The sequence below is a fragment of the Mustela lutreola genome, chromosome 5 (genome assembly GCF_030435805.1).
Source record: "Mustela lutreola isolate mMusLut2 chromosome 5, mMusLut2.pri, whole genome shotgun sequence".
Classification (NCBI taxonomy): Eukaryota; Metazoa; Chordata; class Mammalia; order Carnivora; family Mustelidae; genus Mustela; species Mustela lutreola.
The window spans coordinates 4891153-4919069 of NC_081294.1; the positions used below are offsets into that span (position 1 = coordinate 4891153).

The 27917-nt window shown below is 47.0% G+C and overlaps 1 protein-coding gene across 9 annotated transcripts in view; it reads left to right on the plus strand.

Moving 5' to 3' along the window:
* SRD5A1 (steroid 5 alpha-reductase 1) overlaps positions 1-27917 on the plus strand; it is a 58955-nt gene that overhangs the window by 20649 nt on the left and 10389 nt on the right. For 4 of the 9 annotated variants that reach the window (XR_009353694.1, XR_009353698.1, XR_009353699.1 and 1 more), the window contains exons 5-9: positions 4992-5101; positions 8759-8864; positions 17508-17580; positions 18199-18370; positions 20193-20352. Coding sequence is in view for 1 of the 9 variants with exons in the window: in XM_059173608.1 (XP_059029591.1) it covers positions 27-93 (67 nt within the window). In the remaining 8 variants the exon portion in view is untranslated. Of the gene's footprint in view, positions 1-26; positions 1808-4991; positions 5102-5564; positions 6687-8758; positions 8865-17507; positions 17581-18198; positions 18371-18671; positions 20353-27917 lie in introns of those variants that run through there. The other 5 variants (XR_009353696.1, XR_009353695.1, XR_009353697.1 and 2 more) reach the window with 5 other exon arrangements.

Genomic DNA, 27917 nt, shown 5'->3' on the forward strand with positions numbered 1-27917 from the left:
ACTGTTCCTTTTTTGTCTTATTTTAGGTGGTATCTTGAGAAATTTGAAGATTATCCAAAATTCAGAAAAATTATAATCCCATTTTTGTTTTAAGTCCATTATCCGTGGAATGATCTTTGACTTGAAGCATTTCATGATTATATAAATGAATTATGTCTCTGTCTTTTTCCTTTTACTGGATCTTTTTTCAAGATTTGCTGTAGGAATTTTTCCCTATGAGTCTATAAGCTACCTAATAACAGACTAATCAGACCGAAGCGCAGGTTGACAGACTGGGCTGCATACTTGGTGGAGAATCCGGAACTCCGGGTCATCACAGTGGACCATTTCTCTGCTTTCGGAGCCTCCTGTTGACTACATACAGCTAAGTGTGCACAAGACCAGAATGACAAGCCCTATCTGGTGGCCTCTGTGGACTGCCCCTCATACAACTCATTCCAGCCATCAGTTCAAGGCCAAAGGCGACGTTGCTTCCTCCCCTGATAAAGGCAGGACTGCCTCTCCGGTTCCTCTCACCCCGCTGGGTCAGAGAGGCTGGGGCACCCATGGAGGGTCACAGACCCAGGGAAATGCCTGGGCCCTCACTGTGCATGCTGTTGGGCAGGGAACTTGGGGCAAAGAAAGAGACACAGGAGACCTGGATGATGCCTGGACAAAAGGCATCTGGCACTTTCAACAGCCTGACACCCCAGCTGACTGCACTGCAGGGCACAGACCCAGATGTGCTCCTAAGGGGTAGGCCACTCTGTCCTCCACTCAAAAGACTTCTTAGAGGCCCCGTGATTATGTTCCTCCTTATGCTGATTGCCAGGGGCTGATTGCCAGTAGTCTGTGGTCTAAGATTATTTTTTTCCCTTCTGGGTAGAATGAGGATGTTCTAAGGCACTCTTTTTAAAGTGCCCTCAATATTACAAGACGGTACCTTAAAACAGAATTTCTTACTCTAGATGTACTTGAAAGGCCCATGAAGATAAATGGCAGTGATGATATTTACTGCGCATTGCCAGAAAGAAACCTCCTAGAAGACACTCTGTGAAGCTCTGATGGTCTGGCGGTGGTGTCCTCCAGGCCTGGGACAGTGGTGCCGGGGTGGCCATCTCTGCGGAGCAGAAAATCGTGGGAGCCGGGAAAGGAGCGGGCTCTTCACTCTGGCCCGCTGATGCTTCTCGCTGGTTGTGGGAGTGGGCGTCCCAAGCACCCAGAGGGCCGGCCCTGCACCCTCTCCTGGCTGCCCCTCCCAACCAGGGTCGGTGTCCTCACAAGGTTTTACGTAGAAGCCGTGTTCTCAGGGTTCGTGATTTTGAGAGTCTCTTGTGGCTTCAGAATTCACAGAAAACTTGCCCAGTGCCCCCCTGTGCTTCATTCTCACTGGAAAGGGCACATTTTTGAAGAGAAACTTTGTTATTAAAAGAACACCATTCCTTTTTCTGACCATTTTCCAATTACTTGAAAACATGAAGCAATAAGTATTCACAAAATGCTGAGCACATCAGGATCAATCGGGGCAGCCGGGTTCCAGAAGGTGCCCGGGGCGGGAGGGGGATGCTGGTCTGAGAGCTGGGAAGCTTCTGTAAGTTCCTTCTTCATGTGAGCTGCCCGGGGCACTGGACCTCTGCCTTCACTCAGGATCTGATGCGTCCTTCCTGGTTTCGCCAGCCCGCGCTGGGTCCACGATTAATAGGAAGGTTCCCTGTTCTGTCTTGGTTCCCTGCCCTCCATTTCCTAAAAACTGTAACTTACTAAACTGTCATCAATTACTGTGTTAATTTCAACAAGAAGATTAATAAAATTATATATATAAAGTCTAGTCATTTTGTCTTCAGTATGACTCCAGTGTATCCACACGGCTGCACTTTAGAAGTTCAGACGGGAACAGCATCTTGAGCCCTGAAAGCTGCTTTCCACTAATGTTAACGATTTCGCAGCGTCGTGTACTCCCAGACCTCAGCGTCGTGTACTCCCAGACCTCGGCAGAGCTGTGCCACGGACAGTTTCCGTGTGAACCCGTGCACTTGCGGGAAGGTCATTCCCAGGTGTTGGATGTTCTGTTCATCGTGAGCATCCCCATACACATTCTGTAGCTAGGAGACTTCAGAGCTATCAACGGTAACATATTTGCCCCATCCAGCCATGCTGCTGGAAGTATTTTATGAGTTCCAGCGATTTTCTTTGGTTACTTCCAGTTCCCTTGCTTTGCAGTCATGTCGTTTGCAGACATGTCACGTTCTTGTTTGGGAGTATTTGAAGCTGTTGCTTTTGTTGTCTGCTTCTTACAGTAGCAGGATATTTGAAGACAATACTGAATAAAAGCAGGGATTATCAGGATTCACTTGTGATTTTAACAGGAATGCTTTCCTTTGAGATTACTATTTGGAGCATTCTTTTATTTTCTTGCACACTTATTGGCCTGTTTTCTACTTTAGCCAATGGGATCATTTATTTGCTTAAAAAATCTGTGGGCTTTCTTTTGAGATTTGCACAGGTACTCCGTAGATCAGAAATGTGGAGGAGGGCTTGCGAGCAGGTGTGAGGGGGCAGGACCTGGGGACTCGTCCACTTGGATACTGATCTGGTGGGTGGTTTTCTTCATTAGTCAGTCTCTGTTTATCTTGTTTTACTCTCAACTAATTTGTGTTACGGTGATTTCCCCCGTATCTCCTGACTTCGCATCTGCTTTTCTCTCATGTTCACTGTTCTGGTAGGGGATCTTGTCGTTGGGCTCCTGACTGCTTAGGTGAGTGCCTTGTTCAGCTGCTTTCCCAGCGCTGTTTTCAGCCTTGAAGCCTGTGTGTTTGCGAAGTGACACCAACCACATTTTCCTAGAATTAGGATCCTAAATGGTCTCTGGCTATACTTCCTAGATTTACTTGGATCTCAGTATTTCTAGGAAATGTTTATTGGAAATGGTGCTTTTTTTTTCTTTTCAGCCATTTGGGAGATTTCATTGAAAGCCTTTGTTCTTTTTCACACTTGTGGATGTGGTTGAGATTGTTTGCTATCAAGTCTCTCCTTTGCAGATTCTAAGGTTTCCTTTTGCAGCCTCGAGCCTTTTATAGCAAGAACAAAGCTGTTCTCTGTAGTTGATGCTGTTTGTTCTGTGGTTTGTTAATTCAGGAATATTGATCATATTGTTAAAATTCTTTGCAACCTTGTTTTTCTTCCATGTCAGATTTTCCTTATATTTCTAAGAGTTTTTGCTTTGTGGTTTTTTAAAAAAATTTAAATCCAATTAGCTTACATAGAGTACATCATTAGTTTCAGCAGTAGTGTTCAGTAATTCCTCAGTTGTGTGTAACACCCAGTGCTTTGTGTTTGATGCGGGCATTCTGCAAAACTTTCTGTCTCTCCCTGCTAACAGCTTAAGGTGCTTTTCTGCTGAATGCTGCTTGCCTGGGATCTGGCTCTCATGTAGGAACTACCACTCTGCTGCTCTTATTAGCAAATTTTTCATCCAGCATTTCCTGGCCCTTCCAAGCCTTCAGATGTCATTTGTGTGGTTATCTTTAACAACATGATAAGCAGACTTTGCCATTGAATATGTTGGCTCGAATTCTCCCACTAACTGCTATACTGAGATGCCTTTTACCATATTTTCTGTTTTTATTATTTGTTTGCAACTTCTTTTCGTTTTTACATTTTCTACAGTGATTTAGAAAGGTATTTTCTTTAAAAAAAAAAAAAAAGCCACATTAGGAATGATTTTTATGTTTTTTAGAAGTATACTTAAAAGTCCCCAATTCATTATGATGAACTCCCTCTCCTGATCCCAACCGGCTGGAATCACTGTGAGGGAACTGAAGAGCACAGGGCTGGCGCTGATCAGGTGGGGAGGGGGCCGTGGCGACAGCGGCCCGCAGTGTGCCCTGGGGAAATGGCAGGTCCTAATGCCAGGGCTGACAGAAGAGGGAGGTGCCGCTCACACCAAGGTGAAAGCAACTGGACTTCGTCAGAGCAGACAAAAGCACCCCCCTCCACTCAAGAACCCCACCAACAGCACAGAAAACCCAGAAGCTATGTACACACCCACTTCTGGGAAACACACAGTGGGAGCCGGGTCCTCTCATCAATAAAAATGAGCTATTTGAGGAGAACCAAAGTTGGCATTCCAGAAAGAAACATTCCCCACACTGGGTTCGTGGGGAGCCACCGGGGTAGGAGCTGGTCCCCTTCTGCCTCATGTCGCACCAGGGCCCGGAGAGGCAGGGTCTCCTCGGGTACAGGTTTCTACCCAGCTTTCCTGGAGCCTTTTCAAATACGGGACTGAAGACCAAGGACCACCAGGTACTGAAGTCTACGTCATGAAAGGAAAGCATAGGCCCCTGGAGAAACATCACTCCCGAAGCAAAAGGGAAATATTTTAGAAAAAAATAGAGGAGCTTGGGCATCAGTCGGTGCATGGACAGAGCATCATGTGTCCCAGAACAGGACTCCGCAATGTGCAGGAACGGATCCCTCGTAAGATGGACAAATTGCCTCCAAATACATAAGAAACTCTCAAATTCCAACAAAAATTTTAAAACAATCTTTTTAATGGACAAAAGATTCGAACAGATCCTTCCCCACAGAATACACACACACAGCAAGTAAGCTCAGGCAGATGCTTGCCATGTTTGGTCATGAGGGAAGCGCCAGTCAAACCGCGGGAGACACCGCTATCTACCTACCTCTCGGAATAACTTCGGTTGAAGAAAATGAGCAGCAGAGGCTTGGCGAGGATGCAGAGGCTCTGAGACACGCACCCTGCCAGCGGGAAGCGCCGTGGTGAAAGCATTCTGGCAGTTTCTTCAAAGTGAAACACACCCTTGCTATCCGACGCAAATATGTCACTCCTAGGTAATTAGTTACCCAGGAGAAGCGAAAGCATGTATCTAATTAAAGACTTTTACATGAACGTGCATAGCAGCTTTATTCGCAACAGCCCCAAACCAGAAACAATCCCGCTGTCCTTTAGCCGGTCAGTGACTAACCGTCTGCTGTTTGTGTCCATACAGTGGACCATGCCGTGAGAGGGACACAGCAGCAGTAACAAAGTGACAGCATCTCAGAGCGCCATGCCGGCCGAAAGAAGCAAGACAGAAGAGAGCACAGACAGCTGTGGAAGGTGAGTGTTTGCCTGCGGGCGGGGGCAAGGGGGCAGTTTACAGAAGGGCCAGAGGAAGCACTTGGGATCGATGCTCATTATCTTGCTAGTGGGATGGTTTCCATCTGCCTGCACCAAATCCTCCTGTAAATACATGCAGTCCATTGGATGTCCATCACACCTCCATGTTTTAAGGACCTGAGTTTATCGTACCCATACAGCAATAGGATGCCATGAAAACAAAATTACCCGAGAACAGTGCATCTAGGAAATTGGAAAACAAATATGTGGTAGAAGAGGTAGAGGGTAAATCAAGTCAATCCTAGAAAATATAACAGAAGGCCAAGAACCAAAAAACACAAGATCAGTTAAGAGGTCGATGCCTGGCTGGTGGGTGTTACAGAAAAGCGCTCTCCATACTTCTGTGATGGGGATGATTTCGGACACGTTCTCCACAAAAGCTGATCAGAGGTTTGCTTCACAGTGACCCGTGAGACAAAGAACCGCCAGACCTGGTTACCCTTCGGGTGAAGGGAGGAAGCAAGTGGCAGAGTGGTTCGCAGGAGAATAGTACAGTGCTAGCGGTTTGAGAGGAAGCGCAGGAGAATCGTTCAGTGCTAGCGGTTTGAGAGGAAGCGAAGCAAACGTACTGTCTGCGGGGAGCACGGGTGGAAGAGACGTAGGAAGATGTGGGCTGGACGCACGTTAAGCCCGTGACTGTGATTATCTTCGAGGATGAGGGTCTGAGGCAGGAGTCTAGGTGCCAGCAGTGCTATGCGATGGGCAATTCTTCCTGCTGGTTTGAGAAATCTGAAGCAAATGTATCAAATCTACTTGTTCTGATTGGACTAGTTATACTGGGGGGTTATGTGATGTGACTAGTTATACTGGGGATGATGTAATACAACCACTAGTTATACTGGGGGTGATGTTGTACTTTGTAGCTTTATGTATTGTTTATTTCTTAATTTTAAAAAAGAGAACACAGAGAAGGGCCATGGAGCCCAGATTGTGAGGAGAGTGAAGCCAGGGTGTGTAAATCAGGAGTGAGAAATGGGGTAACAAGGCAGGCGGGACCCTGGAGAGCCCCACGCAGGCCTGTGGCTGCCCCTGTATCCCTAGGACAGAGTCTTCAACATGGCTTTGTTGTCTTAGTTGGTAGAATTCGGGGTTCAAGGCCGCACAAGGAGTTCTTGAGCCCCTCTGCAGACTGGCAGGGGCAGGGGAGCGGGGAGGTGTTTCACAGGTTAAATATACATCCCCTGAGGCCTGGGGCCCGAGGGAGAATGGCAGGGACAGGTCACTCAGTCTGTGGTCCCTGAAGCTGCCTGCGGCCCACCGTGCAAGCTCTGCATGACACGAGGTGATCAAAGGCAAAATACAGTTTCATCCTCAGGAGATCTGTGGGCCGGCATGGGGACCGATGTACCATGAAAATACAACCTGATATTTGCATTATGGGAATTTAAAAGGACAGAGGGCCCCGCAAGTCTGCTCAGAGAGGGCAGTTTTTGTATGATTCAGGGAGAAACAGCCTGGGCACAAGTGATACCTGTAGGACCAGAGGTTTGGAAGAGCGAGGAGGCTCACCAGTTAGGCCGGTGTGGGTGAAAATAAAGTGAGAAGAGAGAGTGGGGCGTTGGGGGCAGGATGAGAGGGACAGGGGAGGAGCAGAGCAAGAAGGTGCCCACGTGGCTGCTGCAGGACGACAGGAGGACCCCATCGCTCTGGGGCAGCAATGTGGAGAGCCGCGTGCGGGCCGGGGAGGGGCTGCGGGGCAGGCAGGGAGTTGGGAGAAGAGGAAATGAGGATCGGAAGGGACGAAGTACAGGATGCCGAGAGTCGAGCGGCATTTGGGAGCGGGAGCTGAGGCTGGGCTTTTCCATAAGCGTAAGATGCAAAGAGACACGGACTAAAGAAGCTACCTGGGAGACAGAGAAGCAGGGGGGAAGATGCTTAACCTCTTCAGTCACAGGGAGGTGCAAATTAAAACCGTGACCTACACCAGAGACAGAACGGCAGCATCAAAAGGCCTGACCTAAGTGCTGGCGAGGTGTCCGTGTCCAGGGCCGGGAGCTCTCACCCTGCATTGCAGGGGTGAGGAGGAGGGGGTGGAGGGAGCCAAGGGTGGGGGGAGGGACTGGGACGGGGGTGAAGCAGTGAGGCCATTTAGGGCAATCTCCAAATTCCAACTTCCTTCTTTCTTCTCCTTTTCTCTTTCCTTCCTTTCATTCTCCTCTTCTCTCTCTCTCTCACCCTTTTTTTTTTTTTTTTTTTTTTTGATTATCGGATATTTAGTGCTGATCAAAGCCCCAGTAATTCACGGTCGTACAGTTCACCATGACTTGATCATGAACCACAAACACTACTGGTCTCCAAAGGGTCATCTACTTGCACCCAAGAACACAGCATTTTCTTAATTTTTTAACTGTGAGTTTCAAAGTTTAGCTGAGTTTCTCTTGAAACTTAGGAAGTTTTAGCCATAAACATTGAATTTAAAAAAATTTTTTTTTACATGTTCCTTGAAGAACATTCAGTATGAGTTTAATCTGTGCACCATTGCAAACAGTATGAGTTTAATGTGTGCACCATTGCAAATTTTAGTAATTACGTTTCTGATATTGACCATCCTTGGACTAAAATTACTGAAAGCTTTGCTTTATTGTCAAAGCTCAGAAGTATTTATCCCATGGACTGAATTACAAGTGTGTTATTGGGGGATCTGGAGACACTTTATCACACACTAAGTGTAGACTGTAATACCGTAAGAAATTCCAGTTCAAGCTGGCAGGCAAAATATAACTCAGGCTTAAGAGTTCTGTATTTAAAAAGCAAATAAAATTTCAATTTGAATAAATAATAATTTCAGTTATGAATAAATATTGTCATTCATCATATTTTTCATGAATATCATATTTATGAGTAATATTTCTGAGACACATTTGAAAATATTTTTGAAACATATTTGAAATACATTTGAAAATACCTATGAATATTTTCATTTGTAAATTTCATTTGTGAACACATAATAATCTCATTCATAAAATAATAATTTCATTTTCAAAGGTTTGGCTCTGCAAAGAATGGAATGCACACCTGAGAACCGTTCCTACACTATTACCCCACTTGGCTCTTTCTGGAGATGTCAAGCCCTGAAGACACTGGATGATTCATAACCCAAGAGTTCGCAGGCTCCTACATCAGCCGACTTTGCATATAGCTCTTTGATGTGAAAAGCTGAAGCCTATAAAAATTCACTCTAAGTATGGTAGTCACCAAAATAGGAACATTTTCCCAGTAACACTCCAGAGTCATAAAGTTATACTACTATACTGTGTATATAGCACATATGTTCTATATATACTCTAAGTTATACAACTATACCATGTATGTGTGTATATATATATACATTTACATCAAATATTTAAAAAGTACAGGTTTGCTCAAAGTGGAGTATCTCCAGGTACAGTGCAAACTGGTTGGACCAGAAAAAAAGTGAATATTATTAACTAAAAATGTCATTTTTATTCACAAAATTTTAACCTGATTTTTTCACTTTAAAAAAGAAACAAAACAACTAGTTCAAAAGTGGCCTCATCCTATAAAGATGCACCTTTGCCCGATCACAGTGAAAGAGACATGAGTGATTCCTCTTTTCTTTTCTACTATCTGCCTTAGGGTTCCTCGCAACATTGCTGTAATGCACCAGCCCCACACCTGCAGGACGCGCTACGGTGACAGCACTGTGTGAGACCATCAGACACAAATTCAACAAAAGCAGCAGGTTGGTTGTTAGTGTGTTAAGATTGTTCCGATTTTGACTGGTTCTATGCTAGTTATTTACCTAAAACATTGCCACTTCCCCAAGCTATTGCTAGGCCGTCCTGAATGGTAGACACCCCAGAGTGTTCCATTTATGAGGGTTGGTGGCAGGATCTCTGGTGAGCACCACATGACCTTCGTGGTTCACACCACACACACATGTACTGTCCACTGCAGTCCAACGTGAAGAACTAGTAGGGAGCCCCGAGTAATAGGGCTCAAAATGCTTGTTAAATACAGAAAACGACTTTCACTTTGCTTCTTACCAGAGCCAGAAAGCCACGGTACGAGAACCCTGGGCTTCAGTGGAAGCCAGAAATGGCACTGAAGCCCAGGGATCTGGATCCCTAAGGAAGAGTTGTGCAGGGGGATGGTGGCTTTCAGGAGGAGGGTCTGGAGTACTGTGCCTGGCATTGCCCCTGGCTGGAGGCCTTCAAGTCTGCCGCCAAACACCATTAGCCAGTGTATTTTCAGTCTTGGAAGCTTGTCTCCTTGGAAGCAAGTTAGTGGTACCTACAGGGAAGGAGGGGTGGCCGTCGCAGGGCAGAAGTAACTTCTAGAAGCTACAGCCCCTCCCTAGGACAGTGCGAACCCCTATATCTGCCTCTGGGCTGTTACTTGACCTCATTCTCAAAGCACTGACTCAACCCTGACTAGTTTCACCAACGATGAGATTTGGGGAGTCCTTGGGCTACCATGAAGTCCAAGATTGCCAAACAAATCGTAACTTTAAAAGCTGTAGCAAGTGTCAGTCTGTGGTCGCCGGTCCCTCCGGCCTCCTGCGCTCCTGGGGAGGGCCCGCCGCCTGCTTTTCCCCATGTGTGAACACGGGTCCCCCACCCCACTGTGGGCAGCTCTTAACTAGGGTTCAGCTTGGGACCCCGGCCTTGTCTGCCTGTGCCTGCGGGGCAGGAGGCCTCTCTGCAGGGAGACAGATCCGCTGCTGGAGCCACAGCCTCTCCTCGGGAAACCCATCCTGGCCGTCACTGGTCGGGGTGATAGCCCCTGGCCCTCTCTGCCTGTCCGCGGTCCTCCCTTGTAACTGGGGGTCCCTGGAGAAGCAGGTACGTACAGACACCCTGCTCACTGCTCCCTTCGGAGCCGCCTCTTCAGGTCCCAAGGCCCTTGCGAGCTCCTCCTTGACTGCAGTTACCCCCTTGCCGCTGCCTCCAGGCTGGGGCCAGAGGCAAAAGCCCTTCCCACAGTGCCCTTCTGGCTCGTCTGCCCCTCTCCCTACTTGAAGCCAGGGTCTGAGAGCACCTCCTTCCCCACTTCAGCGTCCCCAGGTCCCCAGCATTGGAAGAGGTGGTTCCCATGCTTGTCCCCAGCCCCCGGCCTGTCTGTGGCCTCAGCCTTGGGATTTGGGTGTCACCTAGGCTGCAGGGCAGAGGGAGGGGCTGGCCTGGCAGGAAGGGGTTGAATTCAGGGGGCATTCCAGAGGCTGTCACCATCTTAACCATCACCAGCAGCAGGTTGTTTCCATCTGGCCCTACAGCCTCTCCTTCATGGGCTCAGAATCCCCTCCAGCACCCCCAGGACTCAGAGCTGAAGCTTCTCCCCCCTTGACTTCCTGGTGTCTGGAGCTCTTCCCAGCAGCGACTTCCCTCCCACCTTCTACTCGCTTTCTCCCCGAACCATGCGTCCCAGCTTCTCCCTCAGCAAGGCCACCGGGTATGGCCTCCGTCACATGTGATCTGGGGACACTCGCGGGCTACCGGCGGCGGGCAGACTCTCCCCGCTGGCCATCCAGCTCAGAGTGGAAGCGCACCGAGGCAGAAACTTCTTGTACCTTCCTCAAAGGATGCTTCCCAGGGTCAGGAGTACCTTCCACACTATGGACTGAGGGCAGAGGGCACTAAACACAGTCAGAGGGGCTTCCTCCTCCAGCTGTTTTGGGTCATTTCTTTCTTTTCTTTTTTTTTAAGATTTTATTTATTTACTTGACAGAGAGAGTGAGAGAGAGAGAGCACAAGCAGGGGAGAGGCAGAGAGAGAGGGAAAAGCAGGGTCCCCACCGAGAAGGGAGCCCAGTGTGGGACTGGATCCCAGGAGGCCAGGATCAGGACCTGAGTGAAAGGCAGCTGTGTAACTGACGGAGCTCCCCAGGTGCCCCTTTGTTTGGGGTCATTTCAGTACCAGAAGTGTCAGAAGAAAATAAGTGGCATGCTAAGTCAGCCAAACCGTGTCCTGGTCCTCCCAGGGCCTCACCTGAGGGCCAGGACCTCATGAACACAGTCAGCTGGGCTCCAGCCGAGGATCTGCTAGAAGTAGACCACTTTCCCGGCGCTGGCTTTATTTATTTCTTTTGAACATCTTCCCCTTTTCCTTGAAGAAAGCGGGGCTGGAACGTCCTGTTTCTATCACGGCCGACCAATGGACGTCAAGAACGCTACTTCAGAGTGTCCTTCTTTCATTTATAGACGCCTCAATGCAGCCGAATGTAAACCAAATATTATGTTGTTATTTCTTCAATGCCTGCTTCTGCTAGAGCAGTCAGCTGTTCTGTAAAGTGAACAGATGTCTAATGGGGCAGGATAGCAGTGCCTCCGCAGGGCTGTGTCTAGATGTCTACGGCCAGATGGACAGGTACCTGTCTGGGAGGCAGAGCATAAAGGCTTGGGCACCATTCTCCTGCATTCTGGAAGGGTGGTGGGCCTCCTTCTTCCACCAGGGAGGAGACAAGACTGCCCACCTGGCTTGGAGCCTCGATGTTTAAGGGAGCATCTTGGGGAGACAGCGCATCCACACGCAGCTGGTCCTGTGATGAGCATCATTTCTGCCCCAAGTGGGAAAGGGGAGGCGGACCTTACATCCTTCGAAGGCTGATGCAGGCCTCCCAGTAGGAGAGGAGCCCTGCCATCGGACGGCCCTTTGCCGGGGTACCTCTCTAACTTGATATTTCATTTAGGAAGAGGCTGGAAACGGGGTTGCTTTATGGGTCACACTGGAAGAATGGGTCTTCACCTACAGTGGAGCTGGCTGAGAAAGGATGACTGAGACTGTTAAAACTCTGTGTTCTGAAGAGAATATGTAGGAAAGCTTTGTGTGATGCTCAGAGCTGATTAGGAGGCACCGTCCACAGGCCAGACACAAACCCCAGATGACATGAAAAGACCTGCCACTTCCCCATCTTGCTTCTCAGAGCGAGGCTCATCAGAGCTTCACCAGGACGGGGCTGAGGACCAGGAAGCTCATGGCCAAGCTGCCCAAGTGCAGAGGAGCCAGAAATAGTCAGCCTGGACTCCTGGGCATCATGAATTAAAGAGGCATTTCAGAAAGCTAAGGCTTCATTAATTCCCGGTGCTTAAGGCAGAAAATAATCGAAGTCTCTAGGACCAGGGCTGTCTGCACACTGACTGTTGAAGGATCCCATTAAGCATCTTGGACCAACAGCCACTCTGCTGTCAGGCAGTCCCATCTCAAGGGATGCACCTGAGAGCAGACAGTGTCCACCACTAACGTCCCCCTAGAAATGTTGGCACAAGCCCAAGCGTCATGGTCAAGGTGGACACCGATATCCCAGCCGTCACGTTCTCATCTGGAGAGGTCTGCTATCCCTGTTGATGTCTGCATGTTACTGCTGTGTTCCCATGATGGTGAGGACAGGCCTGCCCCTCCGTGCCTCCCTCACTGGAGCGGACAGAGTGGTCCTCAGTATTGCTGTCCTAGGAAATAGCGGCTTAGGGAGAATGTGCAAGGGCAAGCTCAGACACTAAACTTCTTCGGTTTGATAGAATTAAAAGCAAGAGTCAAAGAGATAATGCTTTTCTTTCTCTCTTAACATCCAGCGGCCCTGGCCTAAAATATGTACGTGGGAGGCAGGAATGTAGAAACATCTCAAATCTATTGGTATCTTACTCTTTGCAAAGTATTCAACAGTCTGGATTGGTTACTTACCCTCCATTGCAAAGCAGCAAAATCTGTTCTCCAAGGATCTTTGGGGCTGAGAAATCTCCATCCCCAACCAGGATTCCCTAAGGAGGGCCCCATTTATTCCCTATTTTAGCGCTGATGGCCAAATTTGAAAGCACCTAAAAAAAAAGGAATGTTACTTGATATGAGTATCCTTATCCATCACTTTTGAAAGATGTGGTGAAGGAATGTTCAGCCCAACCAGTCTAGAAACATGTTTCCCTTGTCACCGTAAGCCAGTTCTTTTTGCTTGGAGTAAGAAATGTCTGTATTAGGGCCATAAGGGAAGAAACACCTGTGCGACAGGCGTCTGAGAAAATGCTCAGTATCCTGTGTCATCAGGGACTCGCCAATTAAAACCACCGTGAGATGCTGCCACACCCCATCAGAGTAGTCAAACCCAGAACACTGAGAGGCACTGGTGAGGATGTGGGGCAGAAGGAACTCTCCTGCGTCGCTGGCTGGAGGGCAGTGCAGTCACTTTGGGAGGCAGCATGGCAGTTTCTTACAGAGTTACACTCACTTTTAACCAAATGATCGAACACGTGTGCTCACCTGGTTGAAACGAGTTGAACACTTATTTATGTCCACACAAAAACACGCACATGAATGTGTGTAGCAGCTTTATTTACAATCGCCAAAACTTAGACACAACCAAGGTGTCTTCCACCAGCCGAGTGAGTGAAGAAACGGTGGCCCATCCCGACAGTGCGATATTATTCTGAGCTAAAAAGAAATGAGCTATGAAGTCACAAACAGGCCAGGAAGAAACTTGAAGGCAGAGCACTCAGTGGAAGGAGCGGATCCACAAAGGCCACATGCTGTATGATTCCAGCTACGTGACATTCTGGAAGAGGCCGAACTTTGAAGACAGTGAAAAGATCAGAGGTTGTCGGGGTGGGGGAGGGGAGGACAGGTGGAGCTCAGAGGATCTCTAGGACAGCGAAACTACTCTGTACCATACTGTAACGACGGGCACACGCTACTACGCATTTGTCAAAACCCATGCAGGATACAACGCCAAGAGTGACCACTAATGTCAACCATGGACTTCAGTTCATCATGATGTATTATTATAATATTATTACTTCATTATAATCATTTGTATTTGTCATTTAAATGTTCATCTATTTTAGTTATTCAGTTTAAATGCTGCTTAGATTTTGCTCTATTTGAATTATTACTGTATTATTAATATCTCCAGTTATTACAAATGCACCATGCTAATGGAAGATGTTAATAATAGGGAAACCATGTCTGGGGAGAGAAAGGTAGATGGGAACTCTACTGTCCACTCAATTTCTGATGCTCTGATTTTCACGGGGCTGTGCTCCTGTTAAAAGGTGCCCAGGAGAGTGGACAGGTGACTCTGAGCTCTTCAGAGAGCCCTTGTACTGGATGGACTTCTCAAAAGCAGGTGTGTAAACCCCAAACAGGGTCCAACTTCCCAGCAGTCGATTTCAGGACAAGCGTGCCACGTGTTTGCACAGCTAGTCCCTTCTGCAAACCAGACACTGTGGAGGGAGAGTTAAGGTCAGTGGGACGAGCCTGCCCCATGTGGCCACAGCTAGCTCATGTGGCACTTTGGGGCAAGTTATAAAAAGGTGCCCTTCTTCTCATCTACCTGTCAGAAAATTGTCACTAGGTGCTGACTGTTTCAGAACAAGACACATCCATCTGCTAGAAAACTGTTTAGAGAAATACAAACCTATACTATTCACACCCCTGAGGGTATCCCCTAAATGTAGCACCCCGACACAGCCACCACCCATCAGCTCCTGGCCCATCCCTCCTGGTGACGGACTCCCTGGACGACAGCCTCCTCCTCCAGGCTCACAATCACGCACCCCAGCTTAGGAGCCAGAGACATTTCAGATAATGGGCAGAATTCCTTTGTGCAGCCTCCTCAGGCACCCTTTGTTTCTCAGATTAATACCAAACAAATGAGCTGTTGTTCCGCATTTGTGTGTATTTCAGTCAGTTAATTGGATTCAGTTCTGCCTGACTGGGAAGGTTTTCTGTCTTGAGCTCCTGGAATAGTGAAGTCTTGGGTCACAGTCCTAAAGTCTTCAGGGGACAGCCTCCCCACACATCTCCAGTACTGAGTGGCAACTTAAATCCTAAGAACATCCAATGCCTGTCTCTTATGGACTTTTTTTTTTTTTCTGTAGTAAGTAACAATTTAGTTCAGGACAGGAGATACTATTCAAAGAAACATAAATAGCAGCCTCCTGGGAGCTTCCTGGTGCTGGGACTAGTCCAGTGGGTCATGCAAAATTACCAAGTGAACACCAAGAAAGAGAAGGGGAAACAAGTTGCCCACTTGAAAAAATAAAAAGGAGCATGATGTTACTTTCACTTTTATTAGAAAACGTGTCTTATGATAGCCTCCAGTTGTTTCCTTTCTACTAGAAAAACCCCATCCATTCTGCTCTGCAAGGAGGAACAGTCAACGTTTCCTCCTAGTCTGGCCTCCCTCTGGGCTCCTCGTTTTCTTGACAAACAGCACCTGCGAGTGCCAAGCTCGGGCTCTACAGAGATGTATACAGGACAGTTCTTTCTTCTTTTTCTTTTTTAACATGGAGCGCTCCATGAATTTCTATGTCATCCTTGCTCCTCTTCTCTGTATCATTCCTGTTTTGGTTCGTGTGTTGCCAAAGCGAGCACTACGGGACAGTTCTTCACCTCAAGGCACTCCTTACCTGCCAGTTCTACAGACAATAGAATAATTTTTAATCAAAGTGGCAGGTGCAAATTATGTACAAGACACAGTGTCAGTGGAGGAGAGATGCCTGATTCTGCAGAGATACCAGATGACATTTCAGACTGGTCTTTGTGCCAGAAATCTAATTATTGTCAACCATTTAATTATCTTCCTGGACGCCCAGGAAGATGACATTAAACATCCCTTTGTACCTGAGTGGGGCCATAAAACTAATTCTGACTGACGGAATGTGGGCAGGTGTGATGTACAAAACATCCAGGTTGGCCTGTAAAGTCGTGGACACCTGATCTTTCCTCTCTTCTCCTATGGCAAGTTGGAGCTCCATGTTGGAAACAGCAGCATCCCAAGATGGAAGGCACTGGATCACTGAGTCATTGTCTGAAGGAGGGTGCCCTACCTGGGAAATCCCCAGTGGATATGGGGAAGGTGGCAAATGAATTTATTTTGTGGAGCCACTGGAATTGTGGGTTGTTTGCAACATGATTGCAACATGATAGCATGATTTATTGAGTAGTGTGGAAAGTGGTATCTTAAGGAGGTTGCGACTGTAACAAAACTATGTATCCATTTTCTTAGCAGTTGGGCAGGAGGCAAGGAAGACACAAGGCTTATTGGATGGCTGAACATCTGCTTAGGTACTGACAAAACATGGCAAGAGGGCTGCCTGCAGAGACTTGGAAGGCAGACCTCATCACTGTAGGATCATAGGAGGACTTGCTAGAAAATTGAATATTAGAAATGTGTTTTAATTGGAAGTGGCCTGTTTGGAAAGGCAATGCAAGAAAGAGATGAGCTCAGGGAGTAATTGGCTATTTTGTAAGTAGAAAATGAAAGGTAATAGGATCCAGGAATTCAGGACCTTGTAGGGTTGCAAAAGGTAACTTGCGTCTAGCCCCCAACCAGTAAGTAATGGAATAAAAAATATTTTGACCTCATTAAGTACTGGTGCATCTTCTAAGTTAAGGTTCCTAAAGTGACTGAGGGCCAAGGTGTGAATAAGTGCATGGACTTCCCACTCATCCCGGTGGCCTCAGAGAGCTGAGACAGATTCAGAGCAGGGAGGAAGTGGTGAAACGAAGTAGCTTCCAGAATGACATCCAGAAAATGGGTATGGTTACTGTTACAATTAGATCAGAAGCCACTTAGTTTTTGAAACCACTGTACTGCCAAGAATACCATGAGTCTGGACCCCAAAAATCCTTCAGTTGTTTGGGACGTAAAAACAAACTGATTCTCCAGTCTTTGCTAAACAGGAACTGAGCTCCCAAAGCTGTATTGCCACCAGGAGAACACACTCTCCAAAGGCCACTCCCCTGTGGCCATGCATAATAAGGACCAAGGAGGAGCCCCCAGAGGGTGAGGTCTGGGTGGTCTCCACGGGATGTCAGCCTCCAGAGCAGAGAAGGTCATTACAGTGGTCCTGCAGGACTCAAGTGCATCTGTGATGGGTGTGAGCCTTCCCTGCTCCCTTTCTCCAAGAGGGAGGGTTCCGTGTGTTCCCAGACCCCGATCCACCACTATGGATTGGAAATCAGGGAAACCAGTGGAAAGTCAAGTATTTCTCAGGTCACAGGGGACCAGACCAAAAAGGCTGTTCCTGCTCTCCACGGAGAGGCCAGATCCACTCAGACATCCTGGGCCCTGAGTTGGTTACTGTAGCTGAACGGCTGTGTGCATTCTTTCTTGGGAAGAGTGCGCAAGCTCTATCCTGTGGGGAGAAAATGAAAGCAGTTTGGTGGAAGGGTGGCCAGCAGCAGAGATGACGTTCTAACTTGATTCCCTTGCTTCATTTCCCTCCTGGGTTACAGTAAATGACAGTTCCCTTTCTCTTGCCTCTGGGGACAACCAGATTTGCTCTGACCCATGTAATATGGGCAGAAATGGTGCGAGCCTGTGTTGGCTTGTGCTGTTTAAAGAAACGATGAAAGCTTCCATACACACTTGTCTTTCTTCTTTTCTGTGTCCTAAGATGTTCCCACCACATGGAGGAAGGCTTCTCAGGAGAGCCACCCAGCCAACCAGGGACACCCACGCGGATTCGGGTAAGTGAGAGTGAGCTGCCGTTATGTTGAGGGACTGAGGCTTAGCATTACTTGCCTAAATAATCCTGTCTGGAACACTGGTTGGGAGTCCACATGGCAGGTGAGGGAAGGAAGCAGGGTGTTGAGCTGTAGTGAAAACAGAGGCTGGAGCGTGTTCACCAGAGGGGGGCCTGGGCCGGAGGTCATGAAAGACACGACTGAGGATCCGTCATAGGCTGAGGAGACGAAGGTCACAACAAATTAACCATGATGTGGGATCCTGGACCGTAAAAGGACGTTCGAGGAAAAGCTGGTACAATTATACAAGATCTGTAGTCAGTGCTGATTTCATGGTTTCATGATTGCATGAAGGGCATATGGGAACTCTCTACTGTTTTGCAACTTTTCTATGATCATCTAAACCTATGACAAAGTGAAAGAATGAAAAAAATACATTGCAGGGCATGGCGTCAGATTGAACAGCTAAGCAGGAATTCAGGAGTTCTGTCTAAAGGGCCTCTGGCAAGAAGTGGTGGGGGTTGGAGGGCTGGTAAGGGACGTAAGGTCGGCGAAGGAGGCAGATGGAAACCCCCAGCCACACACGCGCTACTATTTCAACACCTCCGACTCTGATACCAGATGCCCATGACCGTGGATGGCACATGGGTCCTGACTCAAATGGATGTCCAGGGTGACTTGATGCTCGTCTCAGACATTGAGCTGGTGGCGCTCCTTCCATCCTTTCTGTGCTCAGCCAAGATTCATCCTTGGAGCCGAGACACGGATATGCCTAGAAGTAGAGAACAATGAGGTAAGTAGGGAAATAAAAAAGGCTGTATCCAGTTGAGATATGGTCAAGATTTACTATTCTAATACCTAGAACCCAAACTTTCCATTATGGATGAGGTGCAACCTGACCCACCAACTTGGGGTGAGTGTGTCCCCATTCATCATCAGGTGGGGCTTATGTCTATATCCCTGGTCCCCAGTGGGTAGCATAAATACGTGGTTCAGAGTGAGACACCTGTGCACCCTGTGTTGCCTCTTTTTCCTTGTGGGGGTTTCCTCATGTCTCCTTGACTGGGGAAGAAAAGCCCTCATGTGTGCTTTAGGGGTGGTCTTGAACCACATGGAGGAGCCAGCTGGAGGTGGTCTGCTGCAGCATATCAACCCCATCAAGAAAGATCCAGAAAGACCATACTGGAGGAAGAGCTCCACAAAAGCCAGAGGGTCAAGGAGTTCATTAGCTCGTCCACTCTGTCCAGACTGAGAAGGACCAGGACAGATCTGCCCTCACGGACAGGTGGCAGCTACTGGTGTGTACGGTTGCTCAGAGGCTTAGAAGCGAAAGGTTGGGAGATTGGTAACAAGGAGGTGGAGGGAGAGGCACATGCTCGGACTCTCAGCATTTTATGCGGCATCTTTGGATTTCCAAATGTAACTGATTTGGAAGTTTCAAAAACACTGCACAGACCAAACCATGCATGTCCTTGGGCTTACCTCCAACCTTGGGACACTTGTAAATTATAAAAACAAATGCAACAAAACAAGTGTTAGAGACCTGCCACGTTCCTGCATTTCCCAACAAATCGGGACAAATCACAAATTAGAGATGAAAGGAGAAATGTTTAAGTCCCTTCGTTTGGGCTCCAAAAATTGAAGTTGGGAATTCAGGTGAGCAGAGGATGCTGGGCAATGTCCCCCATTATCACCAGAGCAGGACTACCATGCCCAACTACACCCAGGACACGATACACATCAGGTTTCTGTGACATCAGATACAGCTGGTTCTCGATACTCAGTTTACATTGGCAAAGCGGCAGCACACACCAAATTAGCGAAGCCTAGGCCACGGCCCCTAAAGAAGATACGGGGTTAGTTTCCTCTGAGCCTCTCGTCATAACCTTTCCATCAACCAATCAATACATAATTCTGCTTCCTTGTTAATTAATGAATTATTGAAGACACCTTATTTTATATGTATATAGTCGATCTGTTAACATTGGATTCACTGTCAGTAGTGCTACAGCGAGCGTCCAAACCCGCCCCTCTCTGCAGGGCCCATCACAGCCTTCTTGCCCTAGGATAGCTAGACAGCGTGTGGGCACTGTGTTGGGGCCCCTTGAGACAGGGAAATCCACAGAAGGTGCTACAGCGAGGACAACATGGGACTCTAGACTGCATAAAGGAGACTTGGTTGTTGTTGCGGGGGGGTTCGAAATGAGAAGGCAGAGCGCTGCTTTGTTCTCTCTCCGCTGGAAATGAAAGCACACACTGGGTGACTCCTTTTTCCCCGACTCCGCACGTGTCCGAGATTGTGGCCCTGTTGCCGGTGCTGACTTGGGGGTGGGGTAGAATACACATTTGAGCAAGCAGGTCAATCACCGATATGGAATCCTCTAGTAAGGAGGATCGACTTGTGTGTATGTGTGTGAAAATTACCTGTGTATGAGATGGGGAGGAGTCAGGAGGCCGGCACAGACAGGTGCCAAGACCAGGGTGACAGACATTTACACCCCCCAACACGCCACCCCCAGCTCACCCATTACCGTGGCGACGTCCACAGACAGGGCTGGAAAAACTGAAGTCAGGGGTCACAAGTCTCAGAAGCTTCCATCTGGTGTTAATCCCAGGAGCGTCATGTGCTGCGTAGAACCCACCCAGCACCCCCAGGCCCCACGGGAACTGTGCTGGCTGACTGGAGATGGTGGCAGGCTCTGGAGAACCAGGAAACCGATGCATGGCGTTGCCTGTCTCGGCCCAGCTCTGCGGCTACCTTCACCAACCCTCCCGGTGAGTTCTGCCCACCAACCCTCCCAATGGGTTCCTACCCACCCAAAGTATCTTCACAGAAAATATTTTGTACATATCATGAATGTTTCTCATCAATTGACTTTTAAGCCAAAGAGAGAACCCTTAATAATGTGGGTGGGCCTCACCTAATCAGACGAAGGCCTTAAGAGCAAACACTAAAGCTCAGAATCTGTGAGAGCAAGAATTTTATTTTGAAGGTCAGATGGTGTTTTGTTTGTCAAATGTCACTAAAGACAAACACTTCTAAGCATAAAAGTAAATAATGAAGTTTTTTGTTATTTTTTTCCACTTTTTGAGAAGAACAAATCAATGTCTTCAAAAGATAGAAAGCAGAGAAAAAAAAAACCCTTCCGCCATCTTAGGAAGAGCAGTTCAGAAAAAGTACAAAGGTTCATGCAATCCATGTTTCTATTCATAGTGAAAATTGGTTTAAGTCCCCCGGGAGTAAAATGCAGATTCCTACAAATACATTGCCTGGTCAGTGAATGTAAGAATATCACTGATCAAACTGCATCTTCACGACGGTGTTTCTTCTTTAAGCACAACCAAGAAGTCACCAGGAAGAAGCAGGGTTCCAGGTTTTTACCCTCCTCTTCGCCTGGTGTTTTATACACTACCTGCTGTGCACACGATGCTTGAAGTCTGTGTGCAGTTCATTCCCGAACAGTGTGCCTGTATATTTCAAACCTAGAAACCCACCAGACCTGAAGCCTGAAATAAACTTTTTTCTCTAGTCAAATCTCAGCAATATTTATATAGCTAAAAACACTGTGTTTTAGAAGTGATAATTAAATATTAAAATATTATGCATAATACTAAGACGATCTTGGGATGAGTAATGCATGATAATAGTGAGAGCATTCCCTGAAAGTTAAATACAAAGAGATGTTTGGCATAATTATGAAAGAGGAAGATGAAATGGAGGGAGAAGGGGAACACTCTGTCTGACCACCTACAGCAGGGTTTGGCAAGATTTTTCTAGCAAGATAGTAAATATTTTCAGCTTTGTGGGCCGTAGGGTCTCAGTCACGATGACTCAACTCTGATGTGATCACTCAAAAGCAGCCAGAAACAGCATGGACCAAGTAGACATGGATGTGTCCCACTAAAACTTTATTTGTAAAGAGAGAGGGCCGGAACTGGCAAGGGCCAAAGCTTTAGACCCCCGATCTATGGTAGACAGACTATGAAATTAACGAAGAATGCAATGACTCACTGGCCATCACAGACCCTCCATAACCACTCAGAGAAAATTAAAAACCACGTTGGGATTTAATAATATGTCTGAAGCATCAATTCACTATGAATTATTTCATACCTGCACTTAAATGGAAAACTACAATTTACTTTACGTTTCTAAAAGGATTTTAAAAGACATGGAAAACGTATTTTATTATAAGGTGAATTAGAATGCAGGATACTCACAGTAAATTAAACAGCGATGGTTCTCAGGGAGTAAGTAATTCCGTGCTTTCCCAAGGAAATTGCTTTAGAATTTCTTTTAAATATTTATATCCCTTGTTAAATTTACTGTGTTGGTTTTAGAAACTGGAATTTCCAATAAAAGTGATAAGTGATGGGGAACATTTTTAACCTGATGAGATATTATAGCTCATTTGTTTTAAAACAGTAAAAGGAGAAACGTTATCAACCAGGGCACCTGGGTGGCTCAGTGGGTTAAGCCTCTGCCTTCAGCTCAGGTCATGATCTCAGGGTCCTGGGATCGAGTCCCGCATCGCGCTCTCTGCTCAGCGGGGAGCCTGCTTCCTCCTCTCTCTCTGCCTGCCTCTCTGTCTACTTGTGATCTGAGTGTCAAATAAATAAATAAAATCTTTAAAAAAAAAAAAAAAAGAATCCCCCCTCCCCCAATTCCCTGCACTCCCCTGGGGGCGTGTCCTGCTGCGGGAAGAGCCCGAGCTTGAAGGACTCCCGGCCACCTCTCACCGCTGTGTGATTCCTCCTGTCCCTGACTGCTCGAAGCCTTGGTTTCCTTACCTGCAAAATGCAAACCATTGAAGTGTTCCCTCGAAGAGCTGTTGCTCTGATTAAATGAGACGGTGTTTAAGCCCCCAAGACAGGGCCTCTAGGCCAGGCTAGGCTGGCTCTTAGCCCAGCTCAGGGTCTGCTTCCTGAATTCGTTCTGCCTTCTTCGGTGAACAGGAGCCTGGGTCAACTTGCCTTCTTTAGCAGAACAGCACCTGTCCTTACACAAGTACCCTTGTTTCGATGACAGCATTACATTTTAAATATGTAATTATAAGTCAGGGTTTTCCAGAAAAATAGGCCAATAGACGGATCGATGGACCAATAAATAGATATAAAAAGATATATTCTATAATCCCACCCCCTTCTCCCAAGGAGGGTATGTGATTTGGTGAGTGCTGTGAAGTGTGTAAACCTGGTGATTCACAGACCTGTACCCCTGGGGATAAAAATATATGTTTATAAAAAATAAAAAATTAAAAAATAAATAAATAAATAAATAAGTAAATACCTACTATGTGCTGCAGATTGTCTAAGTTGAAGGATGATGATATTTTGTTTTTCCATTCAATTTAGTCCCTTTAAATTTGGTAATGATAGTAAAATTTTATATTATGTAAAATTTATATACAAATTAACATTTCCTTCTCTGTGTATTTTTGTAAAATGCCATGGTGATACATTAAAATATTTTCTTAAAATAAAAAAAAAAAAAAAAAAAAAAAAAAAAAAAAGATATATTCTAAGTAATTGGCAAGTCTGAAACCTATAGGGCAGACGGGCAGGAAGGTGGGCCAGAGTTTCAGGCAGGAGTTGATGTTTCCACCTTGAGGCAGAATTCCTTATTCTCTGGGAAACCTTAATGCTTGCTAGTAAGGCCTTCATCTGATCAGATTAGGCCCACCCACATTATCAAGGTTCTCTCTTTGGCTTAAAGTATTGACGATAAACATTCATGATATGGATAAAATACCTTCACAGAAACACCGGTGTTAGTGTTTCCCCAGACCACTGGGTACCATGGCCCAGCCAGGTTAACCCATAAAGCCAACCACCCTTGTACTGTTTCCAGGCAAGTGATCTCTTTTCAGAAAATTCCGCCCTTGAAAATATCACCATGTATACAAAAAAAAAAAAAAAAAAAAAAACACCACCAAAAAATTACTAAGTTTTACTCCAGAGGGATCCACTAGAGGGATTGATAATATTCTGGGGCAGGTCAAGGCCTTGGGCTGTTGGAGGCAAGCACAGGAGGAGAAGAGAGGGTAGGAGGTGCCAGCCTGCTCTCCGGTGTTCCCCCCAGAGCCCCCAGGCTGCCGTCAAACACCCAGACTTTCCTGGGCTCCCACCTGCTGCCGTGTGTGTGGGGTCAGATCCCAGATGGGCCAACAGGATGGCAGGCCCCTGCCCTCAAAACCAGACCTGTGTTACCCTGCCTTTCACAGGGGATTTATTCCAACCTTCCTACTCATCAAGTGCCCACTGGCCCTGCAGGACCAGGAAGCCACAACCCAGTCAGAAGGGGGAGGCTGCGGGAATGACTGCAGCGGGGATAGGTCAGCTGTGGGGCTTTCCTGGGAGTGAGAAGCAGGGGGAGGGAGGAGGGACATTTCTCTATCTTGAGAAGGTCAGGGAAGGCTTCTTGGAAGAGGTGACCCTCAGGGGTCTTAAATCCTGGAGCAATTTTGAGAAGATCGAAACACACACAACCTGAGCCCATTTGTTAGGTCCAAAATGAAAGGGTGATTTGAAAGGGTCCAAATGAAAGAGTCCAAAATGAAAGGTCCAAAATGAAAGACTTAAGACTTTCTCTCTAACATGAACCATATAAATGGTCCGAGTCCATTCAGAGTCACTAATTCCCTATGTATCCCCGTCGCCCATTCTTCTCCCATTCCTGTGAGCCTGAATTAGGCTTATCAGAAGTTATCTCTAGGAATTTCATACAAATCTCTTCAAAACAACATAAGCTCATCTATATGCGGTGTATACAGCAGCTTAAACAAGCTGGCGGAAGTGAGCCAAAACCCAACAAGCAGCAATGGCTTTGAACGTTTCCAAAAAGGCTGACGATCCATTGCAAGCATCGAGAGGGTTGGAGGTCACCTAACTGAGCCGAGGCCTCTGAAAAATCAACCCGGACAAGTTCAGGAACCAGAGAACTGACAAACCCACGGGGACGTCTGAGCGTACCTGTGTGGTTCAGGCCTTTCTGCGGGAGGAGAATTAATGGCTCCTCACGGTCCTTCTTCACAGCAGTGGCCCCTGTTTGGCGGGGTTCTCGGAGGGGAAGTGAGCCCAGAACCAAATGTGTGCTTGGGAGTCTAATTTACACGTGAATGAAACGCAGGGGCTCAGTGGCAGGGAGAGCGGGCCAGGACAGCGCGCACATGGGGCTCACGGGCACTTACAGACGTGGGGCTGGTGAGCGAGCCGTCAAGAAAGAATGCTCGAGATGGTTTTGGTGAAAAAAAAAAAAGTGACTTTATTACAGCACAGGGGCAGGAGCCATGGGCAGGAGGAGCAGCCTAGGGCTGAGAGGAGTGGCTGATGCTCGCTTTGTAGTTAGTGGGCCTCAGGGATAGTGACATCTCTAGGAATTTGTGTCTGTTCAAAGTGAGGCTTTGATCTCCCTGATATGAGGAAGTGGAGATGCAACATGGGGGGGTTGGAGGGTAGGAGAAGAATAAATGAAACAAGATGGGATTGGGAGGGAGACAAAACATAAGAGACTCTTAATCTCACAAAACAAACTGAGGGTTGCCAGGGGTCAAGGGGGTGGGGAGAGGGGGGTGGGGTTATGGACACTGGGGAGAGTATGTGCTACGGTGAGTGCTGTGAAGCGTGTAAACCTGGCGATTCACAGACCTGTACCCTGGAGCTAATAATACATTATATGTTTACTAAAAATTTTTTAAATTAAAAAAAAATTATGTTTTCTCTAAACAGAAAAAAAAAAAAGTGAGGCTTGTCAGACCTTAGAGAGCTAGCTATTGTCAAGATAGCTTACCTTGGAGCGCCTGAGTGGCTCAGTGGGTTAAGCCTCTGCCTTCGGCTCAGGTCATGAACCTAGGGTCCTGGGTTGGAGCCCTGCATTGGGCTCTCTGCTCAGCAAGGAACCTGCTACCCCCTTTCTCTCTGCCTGCCTTTCTGCCTACTTGTGATCTCTCTCTCTGTCAAATAAATAAATAAAATCTTTTTAAAATATTTTAAAAAATAGTTTACCCTTCATTATCCAGTAAAACTCTGGTCATGAGGCCCTTTGGCAATGCCACCTTCTGTATGTCTCAAATGTGTATCAGTGGGCCACATGTTAAGATGATTTTTGTTGTTGTCATATTTCTCTTGCCTCTTTATTCTTCTCCTCATTTCCCCCCAAACATATTTTTTAAAAATTTTATTTATTTATTTATTTGACACAGAGAGAAAGAGAGAGAGAGACAGCAAGACAGATACTACAAGTAGGGAGAGTAGGAGAGGGAGAAGCAGGCCTCCCGGTGAGCCCAATATGGCGCTCGATCACAGGATTCTGGGATCATGACCTGAGCCAAAGGCAGTCCCTTATCAACTGAGCCACCCAGGCCCCCCCCCCAATCCCAGAACATTTTTGACCCTTAAACTTTTCAGGTTGCTCAGGGTGGAAGGTCTTGTCTTCTCCCACTTCACCTTACTGAATAAGGAGGGGAGGGACATCTCTTCTACCGGTCAGCACTGGTCAGTTGGGAATGTATATGTAGGAATTTTGAAAGGCAGAGGCAGCTGAATCCAAGGTAGACAACATGCACAAACCTCCTTGAGTAGAAAGGATCCTCTGTCTGCGTGAAGGTGTCTCTACCAGTAGAGAGACTTCAGAAAAAACAGCAAAACGTGATTAAAATGAATGAAAAAGAAGCCCAAATAAGATCCTTTGATGACCAAAATCTCCCTCCAGTCCAGAAGTTTAATTATTAAAGCAGTGGGAGGGATGGTTTGAAGCGCTGGTAGGAGTATTCATATCTTCTAGCAATCCTGTTACATTTTTGTGACGATCTGAGATATATTCACAGCATCCCATTCTGATCCTGGGGCGCCCGCCTCCTCGGGCTGCTGTCAGAACATTGAATCTACTCTATTTTGTAGGATTGCTTCAGGCATCTGTGTTACTTCAGTATCTAACCCACAGTGCTGCCTGGGAGTCATTTAGGACTTTGATCGTGTACTTATCAAGGGCTTCCATGTACCAAGTGACATCCCCCAGTCATAAAGAGGGAACAAAGGTAAGTGTCCACACCAGTGAAACGTGAAGTGTGTCCGCAGTTCTTTTGAATTCGGAAGGTTGGCTGGGTTAGTAATGGTTTTCAAAGTGCATTGGTTCATCCAAATAAAACCCAGAGTGCAATGACCTAGCCAGCCTAGGGGAAGCCATGGCCTTAGGTTACAGCCATGTACCCACTGGGTCCCATTAGGAGCCTGCTGCCTAATTCTGGGCCTGCTTGTCTAATCAGAAGCAAACCAATCAGTGGCCTGAAGAACAATGATCAGTGAACGTATTTCGGATGGCGGCCATCTTAACTGTCCTGGGCCCTTCGCCCAGGTATCATCATTATGGTTTCTCTGTTCCCAGCAGAGAATCGTTTTCAGACTCAGCCGCCCAGTTGTGGGGGTGAGCCATATATATTTGTTCCAGATCTGATATATTCTATCCTGCATATACCGATAAGTTGGAGTTTGTCATTTAGACATTCTCTGGTACGTATTTATTTGTGGATGATGGCCGAGGAGATTCCAAGTGGTTCTGATCACAGGCCAGAGGGCAACATTTTGTTTTGTGATAGATCTATCAGGAAATATCATCATACTTGTGTCACAGGTTGTAACTGAGACACGGGTATAGAAGGAAAGCCCGTGATGGGGAGACCCACCAAGGCAGACCAGATGTGCCCAAAAGGCAGAATCCTATGTATCCGGCAAGCTGTTTGATTTTGATGTTCAGCAAAACGCTGGGCCCGTGTTAAGAAGGAATTATCAGTACAAATTGGGGAAAAGAGAATGAGAAAGAGAGGTACAATATTCGGTGTCATTTGAAGAGAAGTCTGAGGTCTTCCACAGGTTCACGGGAGTAAGAAAGCATGGAAGTTGGCACCGTGGGGTCCTGTGAGGAAGATACAGGTTGAATTCTTGGTAAAAGAATCCACGAGGAATGGCTTTCTCATTGTATGGCGATGATACGTGATCCGGCTAGTAGGGACCCTTCCGTTTTGGAGTCAAGTCCCCCTCTCCTAGAATTCCTATTCTCTAAGTAAATCCCATCTCTCGGGTCTGTCTGAGGTGCATGTTAGTTACTGTCAGATCAGGTTTAGGGAGGATATGGTCTAGGAGTATTGGTGTCGAGATTCAGGGATTAACCCACCCTCGAGTGAGTAATTCAACAGAGTGCTGTAGGCCCCATCTCTGGACAGATCTATGGTGAGAACAGGCATCCAGACAGTAATTCAAAGGGCCTTCCCCCTGCTGGTTGCTCTGGGGCAATTCTCGTTCTGGGAAGTCCTACTAGTAAATGAGTAACCCAGTTTTCTTGAGTG